General features: G+C 43.1%; 1 protein-coding gene across 1 annotated transcript in view; it reads left to right on the top strand.

Annotated features, from left to right (window-relative positions):
• LOC115764018 (protein lap4) overlaps positions 1-23,753 on the top strand; it is a 71,157-nt gene extending 47,404 nt beyond the window's left edge. Inside the window, exons 22-28 of the mRNA XM_030706847.1 lie at positions 3,410-5,305; positions 8,469-8,601; positions 9,517-9,835; positions 17,146-17,604; positions 18,108-18,243; positions 21,101-22,913; positions 23,344-23,753. Coding sequence (XP_030562707.1) covers positions 3,410-5,305; positions 8,469-8,601; positions 9,517-9,835; positions 17,146-17,604; positions 18,108-18,243; positions 21,101-22,738 — 4,581 coding nt within the window. The 3' untranslated portion in view covers positions 22,739-22,913; positions 23,344-23,753. The remainder of the gene's footprint in view (positions 1-3,409; positions 5,306-8,468; positions 8,602-9,516; positions 9,836-17,145; positions 17,605-18,107; positions 18,244-21,100; positions 22,914-23,343) is intronic.
• The last annotated feature ends 385 nt before the right edge of the window (positions 23,754-24,138 follow it).

Here is a 24,138-nt window from a genome sequence, read left to right as displayed (position 1 = left end):
ATTGTATTGGGACAAAAGTTAGAATCTGCGTCCACAATCTGATTGTGATATTCACATAATATAACTTTAGAAAACTAAGTTTTTCATATAGGTTTATTAAAATGTTTAGAAATGTTTTAAATGTCAAGAAGTAAATTTGATCGATTACCTTAAATACCCCAAGAAATACCCATATAGTATATCAATATTACCGTCTCAACAAATGGAACACAACATCAATCACAAGCTACTCATGAGTATTCATTATAAATCGTGTTGTATGTTTGTTTGTCGTTTGTTGCATTTTGATTTAATAGTATATAGTACTATACAATCATACTTAGCAATGCCTTGGGAATCGCGCGTTGGCTGTGGGGGTTGGGTTGGGCAGGGTATGAGTTGGTATGGTTAGGTATGAGTTATTGTACAGTAGAGTGCATGCGGAAGGGTGCTGTGCTAAGCCCCTATATATATGTATATATATATCGCTGTAGTAGCTGTTGGCTCCCCTGTGGATAGCAGGGCCTGGGAATCACAGCTGGGACCACGTGTCCCACATTTATTGAAATGGCAGCGGGCAATTTATTATTTATTAGCATATTCCGAAGACCACATTTCTTTCGTTTTGCCTGCTCAATATTGTTGTTGAAGTTGTTGCCGTTGTCGCTGTTGTTGTTGTTGTTGTTGCTGTTGCTGTTGTTATCTTATTTATGCTACTTACATTTTATATCAATTTCTGTTTGCGCCTTTATTGTTACCTTTTGGGCTGGCTGCTGCCGCTGCTTGGGCTTGTGCGGCATGCTATTGTGTATGATTGTTGTGCCTGTTGCCTTACCTTAAATCCGGTAGCATTTGGATTTGCATTGGCAGCAGCAGGAAAAGAGAAAAGAAATACCTAATATGCATAGATGGCACGTATAATAAATGTATATACAAATATATATATATATATATATATATATATGGTTTATTTTATATATCTACATAAGTATTCAAAAGCTGCGGAAAGGAATTTCCATTAAAATTTCTCTTATCTTCTTCTCATTCCTTCTTTTTATTGCTCTCAATGACGTGCGCGCCGTACCCTGCTTTTCAACATATTGTCTTTTCTCTTTTATATTCATTTTTCTTTTTAATATAATATTTTCTCCTTGTTCTTTTTTTTTTTTTTTTTTTTTTTTTTTTTTTTTTTTTTTTTTTTTTTTGATTTGCGTTTCGATTCGCAATTGTCATTTTCCTTCGCGCTTTGCGCAGATCTCAATTCAGCGTATTTCTTAACCGTCAGATGTTTCCCACTATAAGACTGAGTACTTAGTTTAAAATACAGACAAATATTTAAATTAAAAGAAAGGTTAAACAACAACAAACTTATAATGCAGACAGACAGACAGCAGCATGCCAAAGTCAATCTGTTTAAGATGTTGTTAACATATGAAGCCTCGTCGTGTTCAAAGGGCAAAGAGTTACTAAATACTGGCTGAAAGAAACTCACAACACAGAGGCTATAACTATTCGTAGGACAACAAATTCACTCGATCTAGCATCTTAAGAATACTGAACGCACCTGTCTAAGCAAATGGTTTCAATGTCCCTCACCGACCAGCTGTCTTTTGGGCTAACTAACTAATGTAAATGTTGAAAGGACATGATACAAATTGTAAAGAAAATCAAAAAAGTAAAGTCAACTTCGGGCTGCCGAAGATTAAATACCCTTGCAGACATTTAAATTGTTGTGAATGTGTTGTAATTGATTTTTCAAAAAATAATATATACATATATGTATTTTAATTGAATGTAGGTATCTTGAAAATTAAAATATCTGTTGTTCTTATGCGAGCTGTGGTCCGATTTTCACGAAATGTGGTTGAAACGCTTAAGATTTAATAAAAGCAAAGTATTTGGCTCTAGTTGGATCATTCAATTTCCTAAAATATGGTATACAACTGATGGCTCAGACTAAAACCGAGTTAAGTTGACTTTTGGCCAAGACATGAAATACATTATGTATGGCAAATCGTTGGGGTAGCTCTGAATTATGCACCTTCTGCTCTAAAAAAAGTAGCTGTACCAAGGCTTACTTCCTTATTGGATTTGTACTTCATAATATTGGGTAAATATCTGCAGGGATATATATTAATATGAAAACATCTTTAATACACACTCAAAGTCCCTCCCGGTATTTTATAAAGCAAAAACAAAATGCATATGTATTTGAACATTCCTGTGCCGCCATTTTACGGTGCCAGTATTCACATACTGTATAAGTATTGTTGTCTTTCGATGTTTACAAGGTCGTATCTATGTATATGTTATATGTATATGTATCTGAGGCGGTGTCTATTATTGTAAATTATTGTTATAGTTATATCTAACACTGTGCGGCAGGCACACGAAATGGTCCAAACACGCAACTAAATAGTACTCACAGATAAATATCTTACTACTTGGAGTCTCACAAGGTACAAAAAAGCCAACAAAAAAAGTTAATGTCTGGCCAACTATTATATAACTAGTGAATGTTGAACATACTTTCACTACAACTAGGATTTTAAGTATGTGTTATGTTACATCTATTGGAAATCAATTTGTTAATAGTTAATTGAATGGGAGATTAGCTGCTTTTGAGGAGTTTGCATTTTGATTTGATCGATTGGTTTTGTTTCTTGGTCGTTAGTTACTGTTAGTCAATATATAATATATATTGATATATATACGGCTAGATAAATGGAATAATGGAGTATGCATTTTTGATGTCAATAAATGAAATCTAAATGTTCTAAACGTAACTACGTGGACTTATTTCGGGTATACTCCAAGGAGCGGGAATATGAAGATAATTATAGACAGAACATAATAGACAGGCTTTTATTTGTATTACACGTGGGCTCAAACGTTTACATTGATTACTCGGGTTGCAACTTTTATGTTTTGTCCATTTTGTTTTTCATTGTAAGTTCTGTCATTGTTTCCTTTCATTCTTGTTAAACGTCCTTGTCTCTGTTTCTCCACGCCGTACACTCGTTTTTAAGTACGCCGTAACCGTTGTGTGCAGCTCATTCCATCCATCAAGCAAATTGGCCAGAGCAACGCAATTGCACCTCATCATCAGACAGCGACATTGCTAATTGGCTAACAAAGTGCTGGCGGGCCTGTACCTGTACCTGTACGTGTACGTAACGTTAAGAAAAAAAATAAAAAAAACTGGTTGCCGTAGCACCAAACATGTCATCATGTGCACAACCAACATTCAACAGCATATCAACATCCACAACAGACCACACACTCAAACTCAAATTCAAACGCAAACTCAAACGCACTCAATTAACGTCGCACATTGCAAATTTGTGTTTCATGCTTGTGTGTGAAGCTGTTCCCACCAACAACAAAACTGAAAACTTAATGAAAAACCCAAAAATCCAAAATCCAATAGCAGCGCGGCACACAGACACCGGAACGTGTGGCGCCCGGAGCACGTTATTCCTATCAGCAAATGCTGGAGAGCCAGGAGGAGAGCCGGGTGCAAGAGCCCACAACAACGCCCAAGAAGGCCGAGCCAGTGTATATCATAGACGATGAGGATGACGATGAGGACGAAATTGATGCCATTGCGGAGGAGGACGAATCCTCGCCGCCCGTCGACATACAGTCGCCGCCTTCGTACGCCGACACCGACTCCGATTGCTTTGAGCGTCCGCGGGGACGCTACACCAGCGACTCGGAGAGCGATTGCCGGCCCTACAAGCCGTCACGTTCCGGGCGCAGCACGCCGGAGTATGCGGGCGGCCATCGCAAGTCCGTGAGCTTCGATCTGAGTGGGGACGAGCGCTCCAAGTCGGATTATGAGCGCTCGCGTTCCCGCACGCCGGATCGCTTCACGCGCGCCTATGACTCGGAGCAGGATACGCGCACAAAGGCCATGGGTCGCATGCCGCGCAAGGGAATCCTGCGCGCCACCAGTCCTAGCTCCTCGGCGAGCTCCACTCTGGAACGTCGTCCCGAAAAGCCGCCGCCCATCGTTCCGACCGTAGCGCGCATACGCGAGGTAGAATCACCTCAGCTGCAGCGTGTCTCCCGCGCAACATCGCCTGAGCGACCGGGTGAGCTGGAGCGCGAGAATCCCTTCCGTCAGGTGGAGCCCCATGAAGATGACGAATACACGCAAATAGCCAAGGCAATCAGCATGTCGCCGCGCTCGCCGCGTGATCAGTTCTTTTTTGGTGCCTCACGCTCCAACGAGGATCTGATAGAGCAGTCGCATTCCAGCGGCCGCAGCACGCCCAGCACGGTCATATCGAAGTCGACGGAGAGCTTGACGGGCGCACGGCCCAAAGTGCCGCCGCCTACGCTGCCCAAGCCGCAGCTCAAGAAGGCCGATCTGGTGCGCAACGTGGCGCTCGAGACCTTCCAGGCCACCGATGTGGGCCAGGGTGACTTTGCGGTGTTCGAGCACGACGCCAGCACCAATACCATACACCAGGTAGCCAAACTGCCCGTTCGCCTGGCCAGCAAGTCGTCCTCCAGGCCTCGTGAGAGTCCGCCGCCGCCGCCCGTCAACTACTCGACGCTGCCCAAATCGCCGCTGCCCAAGCTGGCGGCTTCGCTGTTGGAGGAATCCGCCTATATGGAGGCACTGCCGCCAGCACAGCGGCGTCCAAATGATTTCGTTCACGAGAACTCGCCGGACAACATATTGGTAACGCCGGAGCAGCATCGGGATTTCCTGTTGCGCGAGAACGAGATGAGGAATCAGCTGCGCGCTCCCTACGAGCCGGCGCCGCCCATACCCATAGCAGCCGGTAGCGGCGGGGGTGACAACAGCAACTATGCGGTAAACAACCCTTTTCTAGATTGTTGCGACACTGACATTGACAGCCTGCCACTGCCTCCACCACCCCCAATACCAATGCCACCAACACCGACAAACGCCGAAACACCCGCACCGCCCGCCCAGCATTCATCAGCACGTCATTTGCATGAGCCGCCACTAACCGCTGTCGCCACTAACGCAACAACATCTTATTCTCCCATTGCCAATGCTAACAACTATCTGATGGATGCCGCGCCGCTGCCGCAGCCGCAGCAGCTGCTGTTGGGGCCCGCAACGCCCGCACAAATCTTTCCCGCGGCCCAAATACTGCCCGTGCAATATGCCAGCCTGCCGCAGCCGCAGCAGCCCAATAAACTTCGGCTGGGCGGTGCGGGTTCGCCGCCGCAGCCCGTGTTCAACGTGCTGCTGCTGCCCGGCGATCAGCGCCAGGTGGCGGCTGCCCCCGGTGGCAGCTCTTCCACAGTCGGGTCGCTTTATCTGCAGGCGTCACAGTTACCGGTGAGTGAAACGCGTGTTGCTGTCTCATCGTCCACGCCCGTTGCCACGCCCAAGTCGCCCTCCTATGCCACCATGAAGTTCCCAACGTTCTCGGAAATACTGGTCAGCCCAGACTCAAATAGCAATTACCAGAACATGACCACAGCTCGCGTTGACATATCGAACTCGTCGCTGGGCACCAGCAGCTCCTTCTCCATTAACTCGTCCAACTCGTCGCTGCTGACAAAGACCGCATCTGCGGTCGCTGCGCCCTACAGCAGCTACTATGAGACAGCTGAGGAAATCTATTCGACCATCGAGGAGGAGGCCATTTACAGTAATACCGCGTTCTTTGATTCCCGTCGCAGCAGCGACACCTCCCTAAATTGTCGCGCCTCCGCCTCGCCCACTCCGCCGCCCTTGCCACCGAAGCGACCGCTAAAGCCCAGCAAGCTGCGCACAGCGCCGCCGCCTCCGGTGGCCCAGAAGCCGCACGGTCTGCGTGGCATGGCCAACTTCAAGCTGCGTTCGCAGTCACAGCCACAGCTTTTAACAACAGCTACAGCACCCACCACGTCCCGAACGCCCCAAACGCCCACAACGCCAAGTGGCAAGGAGACGACCGTGTAGCCCACTTTCGAGATGTCCACTTGAGCTAGCTCTGGCTCTGCCTGGCGTCTGTGCCTGTTGCTTTCTGGGTCAAGCTGGCGACGCTTCTTAAGTGCTCCCTAGTTAACTGCCGCAATTGCATTACCACAAACCAACTCCCCCTCCCCCGCCCCCCTCGACCAGCGCCTCGTGCATTTTAATTAAAATCCAACACCTTTTTAGCCATCAATTAAAAGTGCAACAGCAAATTGAGCAGCGCCGTACAGACGCTGCTGTAGCTTTCAATATTTTTATTTGATTGATTGCTTGCCGGCAACGAACGGAGGTGTGGTTGGAGCGGGGCGGGGGAACAACCACTGCAACCTGCCGCAAATCACCTGCAACCTGCAACCCGCCGCATCAGTCTTCCTAATTAGATGCGACTTTTTGTTGACTTTGGCGCCAGCCACCACACCTGCCAAATTCCTGCTGACACACAGCACAGACAGTCCGTGAACAGTTCAAGCTAAATGTGCGCACCCAACCGCCGCCCCTAAGCACCTCAATCAACATTCTGCTTATTCTCTTTCTCTATTTCTTTTGTTTATCGCTCCCTTCCTCTCGCTCGCTCTCTCTCTCTCTCTTTCTCTCTGCTTTTGGTCGAGTTTAATTTGACGTTGATTGAAACGTTCGTTGCTTAAAGCGCTGCAGTTACCTCGCCCGCTCGATTCCTTTCTCTTTTATTTCACAACTTGGCGAACACGAATAAAAACCAACGAGAAAATTGAAGTAAAATCCACACACACACACACACACACACACATATTCACAAGGCAGACACACAACTTACAAAAAATACAAATGCAATTTACAATTTATATAGTTAATTTCTGCGTAGAGCTCTTAAGTTGATTTTAATGCTAATTTATTTTGACTAACCAAGCAAGTTGAATATTTTTTTAAATACCTATCTTAAATAAACGATTCTGTGTAATTCGACATGTTGGCTTTCTCTCTTTCATTTTGTGTTGTCCCTACCCAGTTGATATGAGCTTATCCAAAAGATAAGTTATGCTCTGCGTGACCTTGATTAATTCACCTGAGCTGAACTGGTTCGCAACTTGGCTAACTGAACATGCCACGCCCCACGCCCATGCTGCACGCTACGTGCCGCACGCTTTGGCGCCTGGCGCTGCACTGATTTGTCGCTTTGGGCAATGCGACACAGTTGGCCTCAGCTTTCAGCCAACTCGCAGACTCGCAGTCTTATCTTATCAGTTGACACTGTTAATTGCGATACGCGATAAGCGCTGCCAATGTCTGTGTATTGATAACACACTAACAAAAAACTCAAACACAGACACTTGAGTGGCGAAGGGGGGAATTATTCAATAGCTTATTGGCTTTTAATGCGTTGACCAGAACTGCTTGACCCGTCCGCACATGCTGCTGCTGCTGCTGCAGTTGGTTGGGCTTGTGGCCATTTTCTCAACACTTTCATGGCTCAATAAATTTCTATTAGCTCGTCCGCCGTTCGTCCTGGCAGGGTGCATAGCATAGGATATAAAGGAGCCGGTCGCCGCTGCTGTTGCTTCAATCTAAGTACGAGTATCGAGTTTAATTGAAAATCGAAAAATCCGATACGAAATTAATTTCTTTGCTAAAAATACAGCTGACCGGATCCTTGGCTGCCAGCTCCTGGCTGTTGCCTGATGGCTTTTGTACATGTAGCTGCGTACTTGACTTGTCCTCAGGGGGAGTTGGGAATTGGGTGGATTAGCTGCTGATATCGCTTTTCCATGCACTTGTCGTTAGTCGGTCGCTTGCTGCTCTCCTTTATTTATGAGCCTGGCCTTGTGTGTTGGCCATTGTAGCGCGTTCGAGTGTGCGTGTGTGTTTGTGTGTGTGTGTGTTATCCATGCAAGCCAAAGGATAAGGTTGCAATTTGTGCAGTTTAACGCTGGCTTTTGCTCTTGCTCTTTCTACTGCCGTTTAATGACTTTGTCGTCGTTACAGCAGCCGCCCACACACACTCGCGCCCCTCCACCTTTCTTACCCTGCAGGCACTGGCCTTCTCATATTGCCTAAACCGAAGAAATTGCTTGAAAGCATAAAACCGACAGTACATGACTTTGGATGATAAATTGCCAGACCCAGTCCAGTTCTGCCCTCTGTGTTGCCCTGTGCTCATCCCAGCCGCCACAGTTGTAATTTGCGTCCCCGCGTCCGTAAATGATATGCCTTGGGGCAAAAACAATGCGTTGATTCCCTCCTTTTGTTGGTCATTTCATGAGCTGCTCCTAACATCCTGCTGTTGCTGTTTTTGCCCTGCTCCCGCGCCCGCGCCCTTGTTGCTGGCGTGTCAGACTAACAAATGCTCCACCATCGTTCCATGTGCTTTTTAATAAACTTGTGCAGTGCCATCAATTTGGTTTATGGTCGTTTCGGATTTCTTTGACTTTCATTTTGAAAACTGCAGTTTTTCCAGTCGTTTAATTGAAAATAGACAACGCGAGTCAAAGTTTTTGACTATTGACTTTTTGTTTGTTTTTTTATTTTTTATGACTCGCTAACAAAAGGTTTTGCATTTTTCCAGCCATCACCTGCGGCCGAGAATGCGCCGGCCATGGCCACACCAACACCCACAAAAGTGCCTAAATCGGTATCCGATAAAAAACGATTCTTTGAGTCTGCCATGGAGGATCAACACAAGCCCACACAAAAGACAGGTGAGTTGGTGTCTAACTGCAAAGAGAAAACAACACAACAAACACATCAAACAAATAAGACTAGTCCAGTTGGCAGTGACCGACTAGGAGATGCCCTGCACCCAGCGGCGAGCTGCCGTCACCAAATATTCTAGCTTCCTGCTACACAAGAGGGCCAAATTTAGGGCAAAATCATCAATTCGCATATGCAAAATGAACTAAAAATTTCTATCGTTCTTTAAAGGAGTTCATTCGTTATTTGATGTGATTTCAAATGTAGATGTAGATTTATCCATATGTTCACTAACCCAGAGTTTATAAACCTAACACATATCTCAGTATACATCAAGTCTCTAGCTTCCACAGAGGGTGGCGTGCATATCAATATACTCTTTTCAGTTTTTTGAACTAGTATAAAAACTCTGTTGCGCATAAGATACACAATAATAAGATAAAAATGAAGCCAGCTCTCAGTGGTTGGCTGTCGGGCCGCGAATCCATTGCTTCTTGTGTCTTGTGCTGGCAATTCTTATCAGGTTTTTGCTCAGTGGCTTGTGTAATTAGAAAAGGAGGCGTGCGACTGTACGTAGCGCCTGCCTCGGTGGAATTTGCATGACAAAGAAACGTCAAAGGAGGTAAAAGAGAGACAGAGAGAGAGGGAGAAAGAAAGAGAGACTTCACAAGGATATAGTTGGCGTGCGCAAATGCAGTCAGGGATTAATGCTAACCACGGAGGCGTTGGCTAGTGCAGCAGCACGGGTTTTTTACATTTAACTAATTTATATATTTTTTTGACTAGCTTTAAGTAAAGGCGATTTGATGGACGAGGCGGGTGTGGGCGGGGGGCTGTCCGCAGTTTCAGCGCAATAAAATGTTGGTGGTTTTAAGTGAAGGGTGGTTAACTAAAGTGGTTTTGCTTCTTCCTACAAATTGCAGATAAAGTTTTTTCGTTCCTGTCAAAGGACGAAGTCGAAAAGTTACGGCAGGAAGAGGAAAAGAAAATTGCAACACTGCGTCGTGATAAGAAATCCCGATTATTAGATGCTGCCAATGACAACATTGACAAGGACGACGATGCCAGGCATCCTGATAACAGGCAACAGAATACCGCTGACAACAGCAGCAGCGGCAGCAGCGAGTACAACAGCGACGACGACAACGGCGACGAGGACCACAACGAACTGCTGGCAAGCGGCCGCCAGGATGTCGTTGACAATGTCGTGCGGGCACAGTTCGATGATGCGGAGGACATGAGGTAAGTGCGCTTCAGAGCCAAAGTCTTACTGGATCATTGGTGCTTGCGCTCTTTTTGCATTTTATGTTACATTTCAATGCACAGACACGTCCACAATTGGTCACTCCACAACACAATTATGATAATGACACACATACACACACACACCCGCACACTTCCACACATATTAGCTATAATACAAGGTGTTTGTGCATTTGTCTTATCTATTTGCTTGATGTTAAGTTTTAGGTATTGGTAAAGTTTTCGACTGCTGCCTTTTGGTTTGGTGCTGGTGCCGGTGCTAAGAAAAAAAGCTTTGATTTATGTTGCTCTTAAATTAAATTAAATTATCCATAAGCATCTGTCTATCTCTTTCTCTGACACACACACACAGACACAAACATATATCGTAGTTCATATTTTTCACTCCACATGCCGCACATCCAGCCAATTGACGGAGCTGATCATCATTATCGAAACGTAGTGTGTATGTTATAAGCATCTATAAGCAAGTTAAATAAGTAGCCCTTACATGTAGTTATATACCATATATCTATATTAAGTACCCACACTTGCGCATATATACACCCAAAGCGGTTTAAGTTTTAAGTAGCACTTAGGCGATGTCTGGACTCGTAAATCGCAGAGGAGCCTCTGAGGCGTTTTGCCACTTAAAAACATGTTATGCCTCTTATGCGTGGTGCCTCATATTTCTACAGCCATCAGGCAGAGATAGAAAGAGAGCGAGAAGGAGAAGGGGAAGGGGAAGGAGAGCGAGTTCTATATTAATATATCCATCCAGTGGCGCATAACTCGACATTATCTATAAAAGGCTCTGGCATAGAGCTTCGACTGGTAGCAGCCAAATTTATTCTCGCATTACGGCGCTTTGTGTGTTTATTTTGCAGCACATCGCGTATAAGCAATGTTCTCTCATGCCCGCGAGCTGCTCGATTGGCAGAGTTTTGCTTTTGTGCACTGGCTGAAAATTCAATTCCCGCCGGCCCAATGCCAGCTGTTTTCGCAATTGGTTAACTTCATTTTTCAAGCAAGCCGCAAATTGCGTTCGAAGCGCCTCCCACGCAGCCAGCATTAATGGCAAACGGGCAACTGAAAAGGTCGCCTCGTGGGCGGATACAACACGCGCTCAGCTCGAGCTAGGCATAATTTAGGCAGTGCGTGGATTTCAATTTATGCGCAAACATCCTCTGATCTTTTTGGAGTACAACGCGAGAACTGTATTTTAATAAACAATATTCGTTGGCTGCGACTTAATTTGTTAACCCACAAAATCGCTGTCAGTGTCATTCGAAGTTGCATGCAACATGTAGCAAACTTTTGCCAACTCCATCAAGCTGTTGCTGGCTTAAATATAAGTATCTCTATGTGTGTACCTCTCATGTATGTCAGAAGGCAACTGGGAGCCACTGCTGATGTCATTCCCATTCCCGTTGGCCTCCAGCACCCTTCAAGCAGTTGTTATTTTTTTGTTGCCCGACTGTCGTCTGTCCATGCTGCTGGCTGGCGTACCTTTACATGTTTATCAGGTAACGTATGTCTGGCGTGTAGCGCCGTCGCCCATGGCGCGTTTGGTTCTAGTTGTTGACTCTGGCAGCATTATGTAATGAGCAACAACAATGTAATTTAATACAATTTTATCCACACTCCAGAGTGTTGAAGGACAACAAAATGGAAACAAACAAACTGAAATAAAGGCATGAAATTCTACCTCTAAGCGTACAAAAAACCAAATACCCTGGCGATTCCCAACTTCCATTAATCGGATATATTACAATATGGGTATTGTTCAATAAAAACGTATTAAATGAATGTCACTTAATTATAAACACTTGATTTTAAAAATATTTCATTTCACGTCGTTGAAATCAATGTCAGAGTTCAGGCTGCGCCAGGTGTCTAATTACCCAACGAGTTCGAGCCAGGCTAGGGTATCGTAGATATTGGGACTGGAGTTAATTGCATAACCCTGTTATTGAAATGGTCAATCAATAATATAAAGGAACAACAATTTATTGAAATATTGAGAAATTAATCGCAAAGAGTATATCTGAAAAGTTGCATAATGACCTGTGAAAAGATTTAAGTACATTTTCTTTTGGCTCTTGCTAAATTTGGTTCTGTGTGCTTCTGGCATGTGTTGCAAACAGTCTGACAAAGCTGCATAACCCCTGAAAGTGGCACACAAACAACAAGTCGTGGCATGCACATGAAAGGTAGACAACACGAGATATCATTTAGCGGCACAAAATAACAAGTCGCAAGACATCGGAAGCAACCCGCAACCCACAAAGCGCTGTCTGTCCTCAACGCTGTCCGTCGTGTGTTTGCGAATTAAATGTATGAGAAGTAGAGCGGGCGGCGAGAAGGCAGCTATGAAAATATTTCACAAACAAAGAGCCATTATGTACTTTTCATTACGCAAGCGTCTGTAACGTAGCATTAATGGCCTTAGACGTGAAAGTAAAGACGGACGGCTAAGCTGATTTGCCAGTAAGAAGGCGAAGACTCTTGCGCTCTATTTGAGCCTTTCCTAACTTCAGTTTAAATCGCGCTTGTTATGATTTTAATTAATTCTCCGAAAGACTTTTAGCTTAGCTCTTTTTTAGAAACAAGATGTTCTTTATATTACATGACGCACAACAAAACTGGTCTACAAATCAATGACAACCTTGGAGTCAAATTTGCGCAGCTTCCTAAGCCCAAGCCGCGCCGACTGACCAAATGGCTTACAGCCCGAAATTTGCATAAATTTAAATGTGTGCTATTATGTTGGCGTCGTTCGGCCTTGGTGTTCATATCATAAGAAAAGGAGACAAACATGTTAATAACCTATTTACAAATTTCCCAGCAAGAATTTCTACTAGTCTTGTTTCTATGTTTATTTATTTTTTTGTTTTGCGCATAAATTTAAGTTGCGCCGCTGCCGTAAAACAGACAAAAGAACTATGTCCGATAAAAAACGAAGAAGATATTTTGATATGCTTATATGGCCACAGCAAATTAGTCGGCAGAGCAATGTTCTCAATGATCTTTTTGTATTTATATTCAAATTAAACTCGTTTAAATCTATAAAAATGGTGTGTAGCACAAAGGCTCGCTCAGATCCGTGTTTATAAATTCTTTGCCAGCTTCCGTGGCGACAAACTTAACGTTAACGTCAACGTCAGCGTCAACGTCGACGTCGGCTTCGTTGTCGGCAAAACGCAATCGAATGATTATTTGTGCATTAATCGGCTAATTTATAGTTTGATAATTTATGAACTATTTCTAGTTGCCAGACGCTTAAACGCTTTGGCTAACCGCTTTGCCAGCGGCTGACTGACTCGACTGACTCCCTCGCTCTCGCTTTCAATTGGCTTTGGCCGTTTGGCGCAGCGGTTGCCCTTGAATTAATCGCGACGTCAAGACAATTGGTCAGCTTTGGATTTTGTTTTCTTTGTCTTTTTTGTGGTTTTCTTGTTTTTTTTGTTTTTTTCTTCTTTTTTTTTTTTGGTATTTACATTTATGTACGACCACAGCTTCTTGGGCCGCTTTTGTGATTTTATGCAGATGAAAATATTTATGTTTTGTTGATTGCGCATAAATTAATTTATATTTTATGGCGTTGGCGCTACGTTCGGTCCACAAATGGACCGCAGCGCACCGTAGCGCATATGCAAATCCGTGTGTTTTATTTTTGTGTTTTCTGATATAAAAGCATAATTTGACCTTAAGCCAAAATGAGGGCGTTAATGGTGCTCTTTAGATATATGTGTGCGTGTCCAGCTATTTCTGTTGCGCTTCTTCGCATACAATTATTGTTTTTTTATTTTTCAGTTGTATTTCGATTGTTTTTTGTACAGTTTATTTGTTGCTGTTGGCGCATAAATATTAATTAAAGTTGGAAAAACCACGACAACATTAAGTGGAAAAGTATGAGCGAGAGCAACTTAGCCGCAGCAGCAGCACCACCACCAAAACAAAACCTAAAGGCAGTTGAACATTTACTTAGCCCCCCACAATGAGATTTCCTTCCTTTATTTAATTATTATTTATCTAATTGCTTTTGTTATCCGTACCTGTGTACCTGCAAGCCCGGCAACAATGCACCTGTTTAATTGTACATCACAAAAACTTTCTGTTTCTGCTTCTCACCAACTTTTTTCAGGAATCCACTTGACGAAATTGAAGCAGTATTTAGAAGCTAATACTAAACTAAGTTCTGACACCAATACACACTCACACACACACACTAATGAAGATGTGACACGTTTATTGACTAAGTTCCGATATCTAGCCAAATAGATACGTAGCCTATATAAATATACTTATTAACAATTTCAAAGCGAGAGAATTTGACTAAGCTTAGTTACTGCCTCACACGAAAAACTAACTAACTGCATTCTACATTTACTATGAACACCCATTTTTATATGCAGCAAAGTTTTATATTGTTAGCGACTACGCAACTCAAGATACTTTAATATACTATATACTGCAGCAAGAGGAGATCGCACGCCCACATAATAAGCATAGTGTTAATGTTGACCTTTTTTTTCAACTTATACGATATGTTATTTCTCTTTTCAATTCGCTGCAAACTTTTACAAAAAACGAAAGAAAAAAAGAGCTGCAGCGTTGTTCACTTCACCAGCACTTGAAATGCTTTTACACACCTCTGCCACACTCATACACCTGCAGCGGCTTTAAAGTACTCACTCACACACACACACACACACACACACACACAGTTATACACGCCCACTTACTGACTCACTTGCCGCCCTTAGCGCCAGGGGCCAAGTTATTAGCATATACTACCACACGCGTTTAGTATTTGAAAAAAAAGTGGAGAAAATATAAAATTAAAAATAATGATTTTTAGAGCAGGACAAGGAGTCTAATTAAAATGCTCTAGGCACGTTTAGCTGTGCATACAAAAACGGAAGAGGAGAGCGAAAGAGAGGGGAAGGAGTTATAATGCCTAGTTATATATATGAGTAATTCCTGACTATAGAGTTACATTTGTTCAGTCCTAGAAGCCGTCGTTTGTCATTGTTTTAATTTTAAAGACAACTCGACCAATTTCCATAAACTAACTAAACAAATAATACAAACTTGTTGGGTGAAATCTAGTTGAAACAGTTTTATTCATGAGTTTAACCGCAGTATTTAGTTTTATCTGCGACGATTCCATGCGCAGCTCCTGAAAAGATATTCCCGCAAACGCATGCATGTTAAGTTTATGAAATCGAGTACGTTGTTGTAGTCAGCGTTAAAATTTTTAATTATATTTTTTATAAATATTTATATGATTGTATATGTATTAATATAATTACAAACACACACACACACGAATTAAGTGTTCTATATATGTACTACGTTTACGAAATCCATGCATCATCATCTTCAACAACATCCACAACTATTTATGCTCACACATTGCCAATGCATTTCCTGAATAACATGTGCCATATATCTTATATATGAATGTATGTATTTTTTGTTACTTCGCATCATAATGGAAAAATGTCTATGAATAAATGAAAAACAAAATCAATTTCAATTTATTGCAGTTTGTCATACATTCTACATATTAACTAACAAACAAATATATCTCGGTTATGGTTATTTATTCATTTGATTTACTTAATCTCGTCAAAATTATTGAAAACCAAGAACTAGGAGCAAAACGAATTCCAAGTAAAAGAGTACATTGTAAAAAGTTATAAGGACACTCTATACATAAATCTGTCAATTGCAAAAGTTCAACGCGTTTAAATACTATATATATATATAAAATGGCCGGATTGTCCCGCTGGGTCGGAATGCCAGCATGTCTGGTGGTGCCCTCTGGAGTGCCTGCGCAAAGTTCATTTAAAAGTCGAAAGGACAAATGAATGAATAAAGCGAGCCGAGCAAATGGCAGCGCCAAATTGTTAAAAAAAGAGAGAGGAAAAATGGTATAACAAGTGCAGCTTGGCCGGGTCAAGCCTGGCCGCACTTAGCCAACACTGCAGCTGCGCCTTACTATGCGCTTCTCAGCCGTGACAGCTGCTGCTCACTCGTAGGTGGCTGAGCTTCTCGCCGCCAACGGCGGCGTGTGAACTGGAATACATAAATCACTCAAGCTGAAGTTGCAGCCACCCTGATTCAGCTGCAATAATTTCGCATTAAGCTTGAACCGAAAGTGTGTAGCAATTTGTTTAAGACAAAAGCCACTTGCAGCGAGTTCTTAAAAAAACAAGAAAGCGTGCTCTAGTCAAAAGTGTTCGACTAGCAGATATCCTAAAATCACTCAGACCATTGGAAATGAGCTTGTAATTAACCACGCTGTTTATTGTCCGATCTTTATAAAATATATGGCCTCCGAATGTTTATTAATACCAAAGTCTTTTCTTCAGTTTCGAGTGCAGCACTCTACAACTGCGCATTCATCCCAAATTGGTGGATCTACCTCTTATGCCTCCTCCAGGCACAGGAGAACCTTCTACCTTATAGATGCACTTTCAACATTATACCCTTTTGTGTCCAATATCAATGGGTTAGGGTATAAAAATCGGTCCACAAAGTTCGTCAGTGGCAGACTTAGGCAACCGTGCACAGCCAGAGGAGGAGCAATTGGAGGAAGTGCGTGGAATACCACTGGCGGATGAAACCTTATTGCAAATAGTTTTGTGTGCTCACTTTTAAAATTAATTTTGCATACATACGTATATATTTATATAGTGCTATATATATATATGGATATGTAAAGCAGAATGGCAACGCAAGTTTTAAGACTTAGCCGACTTGCAAGTACTCGTGGCTTATGCCATGCCTGAGCCAGATTGTCTCGAGCCTTGGGTCTGGCTGTGACTCTGTACTCCTGTTCTTCATTCTCCATTTTCCGTTCCCTGTTCCTGCGTCTGTGCATCGCCTCAGTGCCTTGGTTGTCTGCCTTAACACGCTAATCTCCAGATGCCATGTTATTGCACTTGTTGGCAAAGTTGTTCAAAAAGTGATTTTGTCAGTGACGGGGATTTGGGCTAGGCGTGGGCAAAAGTTTTCAATGTGTTTCTTGGTTTTTAATTACAACAAATTTGACTTGCTGTGCCAAAGTTTGTTGCATGCAGCCGCAGGCACGTACACATCTGACTAAAATGAATTAACGTCATTGTTTTTGTAAGCGTTCCCATATCATGTGCTAACCGCATTACACATTCACAAGTTTGTTTGGCCAAAACCAAAACTCTTTTTGTTTTGCATATTATCTGTATATTCTTAAATGTGTTTTACTTTGCACAATTGAAACACCAAACAAATCTTAAACCCACAACAAAAAATGACAGAACCGCACAAGCTCAAGCGCAGACAACGCACGCGCCTAGCAAAATACCCAAGCAGCTGCGGCAGCAGCGCGCCAAGGCCACGCCCACGCCCACTGCGGCGCCTGGCAGTGATACGCCCAAGCCTTCACTGCTGCCCAAGCCAAAGGTCAAAGTTGTGATGCCGCCCGCGCTGCAGCAACGTCTGTGGCAGCACCAGCAACAACAAGAGCAACAGCAGCAACAATCTCAGCCCGAGGAGCCAACCATACACGAAGAGGAGCAGCCGGCCACGCCCAGCGGCTCTGGCAGCCGCATACCCGTGCGCACACTGAAGGCAGAACGCCGCGCCCTGGCAGCAGCTGCACGCCAGGCAGGCCTCACTGTGGACGACTACGTCCGACAGCTGGAGGAGGAGCAGCCGCAGCTGGAGCAGGGCGCCTCGCCCACAACGCCAGCGGTCAAGAGCCGCGCCATGATGAAGTAAGTTGAATGCGTGGCGGTCAAAGAGTTGACAAGCATGTGAGCAGAAGTCCACAAGAAGTCGCCGCAAAAGTCACAGGTCAAATGTGATGGCAAATCAACAGCTCGTAGGCGTAGCCATTTAGTTTAAGTACCCGTTTGCTATTTAGCTTCCGATGGCGAACACACACACACACACACACAAACAAACAAACACATACAAACGAGCAAAAACACATGCACACGCACATGCGAGAGGCAACTATTAGTTTCAATGTGATACTCCAGCCTATATCTTTATATCTATGTATATAAATCTCTGTCTGTAAATCTAGGGAAACACTTTCAACTTTCTTTTAGTTAGTATTTTTTTGTATTACTTTTTTGGTGTGTGTTTTAGTTACTTTACTTTGGTATATCTTATCGACACATACTTTTCTCTTGTAATTAGCCTTTACGAAGGAATTGTCTTCTGCAGCACCTTTTACCTATTACTTACTAATATTGTGTTTATTTTCACGCAGCGCTGAGAAGCGCGCCTCTTGGCGTGCCGCACGCCTACGCTCCTTGGAACAGGGCGCGGTCGAGGCGCAGGATGTGATCAAGAACATGCGCAAGATGACCGACGATTTGATCACACACGAGTCCAGAGCCAGCGAGGTAAGTTCTTGGTTACCCCGACTACTCTAATCCAGCCCACTTTCAAGCGAAACCCCAAACTATAAAGAACAAAACATCCCAAAATTCGAATGCAGCCATTAACATGCGTGTTTTGCCCGAGGAATTCGGCTGAGCCACTCCTAACCAGCTAAAGATTACAACCCATAGAGCTACATGGTTTGCTTTACTAACCACAACAACAATATACTAAAATTAATTAAAACAAGCATCCAAATGATTCTGTTTCATTTTGAAATGTAAATAATGCGAAGATAGTTCACTCGAAACGTAGCTAGGGACTTGAATAGGGCACAATATTTGAAATCTCTTTATCAATTTTAAAATGATATTCATTTCATATATATATACCAAAATTTTTCTCTCTCTGTAACGCAGCCGAAAATAGTCTTTCCAAAAATTGCCATAAAGTCTAGCGATGGCCCGGTCATCGTGCGCGAACGCGAGAAAATACTCGATGAGAAAATTGTGCGGCGCACTGAGGAGGTGCCCTGCCCCATAACGGGGCAACCTCAATTGCGCACCGTTGAGTACATTGAGAAAATCATCGAGACGGAGGTTAGCTAAACCAACTAAAATTGATTGTATACATTTAATTGGCACCAATTTTGAGTTTCGTTAGCAATGCAAAAGCGTTTTACATATTTTTTTGGTTGAAAGCTGCTTCTGTTCTGTACTTGTAAGCGTCAACGTTGTGAGCTCTCTCGTCTCGCTCCAGCTCTCGATTTTGTAGTATCTTCACGTATTTTGCACATCCTAAAAAACAATTTAATGCACTGCACACAGAGCACCCAACACTTGTATCACTGTAAATAGCATATAGTACATTTCATCAAGATTCGCCCGTCTCGCCGCAGACTTAATTATTTTATAGAGCTCATGATTTTTATGTTCCAAGTGCACAAAACTTGCTGCCTTCTGAGAAGTATCTTTAGATCTTGTAAGTGCCATACCACAAATGTTTACCAGTTGTCTTTCTGTTCTTGTTGTTTTAAGCTTTCAGTTGCGCAGTGGCTTTGTTGACATTGCGCCAGACCCCCGGCCGCCCACCTGAAGCTGTGGGCCGCTCCTGTTCTGGCTGAAGTGCAGCGCATAAAAAGGACAATAAGCTACTTTTGTGAGGCACCTACGCGAAAAGGTCTTGTGATGAAGCTCGACGGCAACAACAAAAACCATTTTCCCGGTTATTGTTGTCTTAAGTGTCGTGGTTTTTAGGACCCCATTCACCCGTCCCAACCGCACCATTTGGCGCGTATCCGTTTTGGGGGCTCAACCTTCAAAGAGTTTCATTGTTTGTTTTGGGCTTGTTGTTGTCACGTGTCCATAAAGCAGAGACGACCGCGAATTTTACGCGTTTGGGGCCTGATTCTTGATTCATTTTGAGTATGCAAACGCATTATAATGACGTGCACCATTTTATGGCAAAGTCCATTAAAATTAAAGCAAAAGTTTTGTCTCATTTTGCTGCGGCGTCGTTTTAATGATTCTGATCGAAATAAAACCAACAACATAACATTTTATGGCCTCGGCTATTTTTGGCCACAAATCTGTGTTTAAAAATTGCCTCTGTCGCTTTGCTGTGATTTTCAATTTATAAGCGGAAGGAAGCGCAACGAACGAGAACCGGCTAAAATGTCAACGGCATACAAGTTTATGCCCGACTTCCACAAGCTGCCAACTCTGGTAATTTGAGAGCAAAAACTTTGCTCGAGCCAAGCAGCCCCCAGAGCTGACCCAAATGCTCTGAATGCACTGCGGGACGGCTGCATCCAGTTTCTTAGTTAGCTCAGTGCGAGGCGGCCTGTCAGCGGGCAGCCTCAGCTTATCGTCTTTCTGCAATAGAATCCTTTTACTTTGTCAGCGAGCAAACGCTGGCAATTTTCTCTGCAGTCGGCCTTGTTGTCATCAGTTTTCCAGCAGTTGCTGCTGCTCGAGATTCATGCCTCATTTATCCTTGGGGTCCATTTACACAACTTTCATATTCACGCTTTTATTACACATTTCATAAATTTCGTTTCTCGTTGGAAATATATATTTAAAACCCTTGAAAGCAATTAATTTTTCTCTTTCTCTGAAAAGTTATAAGAGTGCTTGAAGTTCTCAACTTATTTTTACATGTTGCATATTGAATGTTAAATAATAATCTACTCGAATAGCTTGTTTAATACAACTTTTTTTTCTTATTCATGTGTATATAAAGACAATAGAGATACACGATATATGACAATCCAATACACGAACTTGATAATCGTTAAATACTTGAAGCTGTTAATATAAATATGGTTTTCTTTTACTTAAATTCATTCTAAGACTATGATAAAGGACAAACAAATCAACACATAAAGAATTTATGAATAGAAACAGCTACTTGTTGACCCTTTGAAAGACCCCTCATGACTTTAGGAATGTTAGTTCAATACAATAAAACAATACTTTAAAATAAACAAAATGTTCCGATTATCATATATGTATAAAAAATCATCGATCATCAACTGATTAATTTACTAAAACTGTGCTTTTAAGGGTTTCAGAAACGGGTAGAATTACAATAATTGTTTATTATCCATCTTTTGTATTGCGTGTTGGCATGTCTTTTAACTCATCTATAATTTTCTAATAATCTCTATATTAATCATGGTAATGGAAACCACATCATATAAGCCTTACACCAGTTCTTGTTCCTTTGCCCACACTTCTAAAAACATGTATATTTATAAATGATTAGCTATGGTTTTGGTCCCGCTGCTTGGTGCTGATTTCTGTTGCCTTCATTAGTAGTTAGTAGTATGCCAGCAAACCAAATGCACAACGTATCGCATTCCGATTCCAATGTATTTAGGTGGAGACCTGCAAGGAGCGCATCATTTCATTGGAGCTGCAGGTGCCTGAGGCGGAAGAAGGTACACTTGATGATACACAGCCGCCGCTGGAACTGCAGGCAGATGATGATTTCGACAACGATGATTACGATGATGATGACGACGATGAAGAGGACGAGGAGGAGGAAGAGGAAGAGGACACTGCCTCCATTGTTACGGTGCAAGCAAACAACGAGAAATTGTTTCTGCGCCACGATGCAGATGCCTATGGCCCATCCTCCATTGACAGCGTCTCGTCGGGCAAGGTACGCATTAAGGCAACGCCGCTGACACTACACCAGACGCTGGCCAAAGAGACGACCATTGTGGAGGTGCTGAATCCTGTCATTGGTGGCGACGGCAGTGCGCGTACTATACAAGTGAGTGGCGTGCCCTTCGACATGGATGAGTTGGAGGAGGGCGCGACCTCGCTGCTGCGCAGCGAAACTTTTGTGATGCCCACTGGCGGCAAGTCGGAGCTGTCATTAAATGCAAAAATGAAGAATGTGCTCGAGGAGCTGCTAGAGAATGAGCGCGTTAAATTGAATTTGCAAAAGAGCCTCGAGGAGCACAGTGACAATGACAACGACGACGAGGGCGAAACCGAGAACGTCTATGTGGATGCACGCGACGACGATGAGAGCGCCTATGGTGACGCTATAGATGATGTTGTTGACTTTGGCGTAACAGTCGTGCCGACGGGCAAAACTAAAGGCCAGGACGATGCCAAGAACGGCAATCAGCAGCTGCTGGAAGCGTTGATCAGGGACAGTAATCGCAATACCATAATGGGTAAATTGGCCAGTCAATTGGCCACGAACAAAGACGAGGACGACGACGACGATGACGAGCAGGACGACGACGAGGAGGAAGACGAAAGTAGCGATTCCTCGGACGATGATAGCGATGACTCCGATGAGGAGGACAATGCCGAGGAGCAATTAAACATTGCCTACGTGCAGGGCGCGCAGGTAATCGAGAATCTCAACACTGTGGCTGCGGGCAACAAGCTGCAAAAGTCACAGACCTACAACACCATGAAGCAAGCTGAACAGGAGGAGAAGGAAGCGGAGGAGCTAGCAAGCGGCAATACCCTGGCCCAGCTGCAGGCCGAGCAGCGTGCACTGGCCGAGATCTCAAAACAGCTGCGCAAGTCTGTCGAGGATTTGCTTAGCGCCGATGGCGGCTCGGTAGTGGAAACGCAGCGCACCTACACGCTGCCAGCCTCCAGCGACAGCAAAGCCGTCGTCACCGTCACCGAGGTGGTAAAGAAGCAAAAGAAAACGGCACGGCAATCGGGCGCCGGCGAATCTGGCGAGGCTATATTCAATCGCCTGCTCAGCGCCGGCGAATCCGAGCGCCAGATCTTCGACCAGCAGCAGGGTGAAACCATCACAACCACCACCACAACCACTGAGGCCCTGCCCGCCGCGGCAGCCGCCGCAGCTGCCGGCGAGCCCAGCACCAGTGTGGTGACCACAACGCGCACAGTCTCCAACATTGTCACCAGCGGCATACCGAGGCTCGAGGCGAGCAAGCAAACCAGTCGCAACAGCAACAGCAGCAACAACAACAATAACAATCGCAGCAAAAACAAGCGCAAAGGCAAAAAGAAATAGGCAATAAAGGACGACAAATTGCGCATACGACACGAGGTCTGTATGAGATTTAACTAGGCATATACACAAATATTCTCATGAGCAGCCCTTCACCAGCAGCAGCCCCTCCCACACATAGACATAGTCACATATCAGCGCATTAAGGAGCATTTAACAATGTGCCGTTATACATAATGTATGTACGTTTTATATACGCCTGCATATGTGTGTGTACCATATATAATACATGTGTGTATATAATTTTAACTAATTGTGCAAATAACTTGTCGTTGCATTTAAAAAACACATTTGTAACTAATCATAAAAACGATCGCAAACAAAAAAAAAAGCATAATTGTGTAAAATGAAAACAATTTCATAATTATTAAAAAAATAAAAACCCTGCAAGCTTTTAACAATATTTAATTCAGTAACAACAAATGGCAATTAAAATTACCTAAAGCCCAAGGAACTGCGTACACATAATTGCAGTAAACAAAAATCTTATTTAATTGATTTAAATAATTTCACTTTGTTTTGCATTTAATTTACTCGCATTGCTTTTTTGTCATCACGTCCTTTGCGTTTTAATTGAATTAAATTTTGCGTTTTTTTTTTTGTTTTAGCATTATAAATAAAGCCGGTCAAAAGTTATTTCGACGGTCCCTCATACAAAATTAATAACCCCGAGCATTCCGACTGTCCATTTTATGCTGGACAATATTGTTAAGGTCTAGCTCTAATCAATACAACAAGTTTATTAATACATAATATTCGAAGTATGTATTTATTGGTGTTGCATTATTCTAGTTACTGCAATCTTGTGGTCAGTGTACAACAACTTACGAGATAGTCAGTCTAAAAATGCATTAACTAAACTGTAATTGTAAAAAAAAATCAATCCGAGCAAATGATTAAATATTTACCTATTTGATATGTATTTAGCGTGTAAGCAAACAAACTTTTTATAAACCGACAAAACAAACAAACATTGTTGCAATGTAATAAACAATTCAATTTATTTTTTATTTTTAAATCAATCTTTCACTGTCACTCCGACAACTTTCTATTTAAAATAAGCTCCCACGCAGAAAATAGCTCGACTGTCATTTATTATTTGCAGTTAAATATAGCAGCACGCTATTTTTATACGACTTTTTAAGTCGCGGATTATACCTTGGCTGACAACAAAAGTCTAGCACGTGTCATAAGATTTATATTTGGCTAGTTACCTGATGAGTGGCAAAACCGCTGTAAGGTTTATTCTGGTTGTTACTGAATACTAAAGTTTAAATAAACAGCTAATCGTCATACGAGTAAGTGCTTGCCTCTTTAGTTAAAAATGCATTACAGGAACGATGGGTTAAGCGATTTCAGACTACCTGATTATTAGAGGTATGTATTATTTATGGAATAAAATG

This window comes from Drosophila novamexicana, unplaced genomic scaffold, assembly GCF_003285875.2.
Source record: "Drosophila novamexicana strain 15010-1031.04,08,12 unplaced genomic scaffold, DnovRS2.1 tig00000817-arrow-arrow-pilon, whole genome shotgun sequence".
In the NCBI taxonomy this organism is placed as follows: domain Eukaryota; kingdom Metazoa; phylum Arthropoda; class Insecta; order Diptera; family Drosophilidae; genus Drosophila; species Drosophila novamexicana.
Note: the sequence above shows the minus strand (reverse complement) of the source record. Positions and strands in the feature narration are given on the sequence as shown.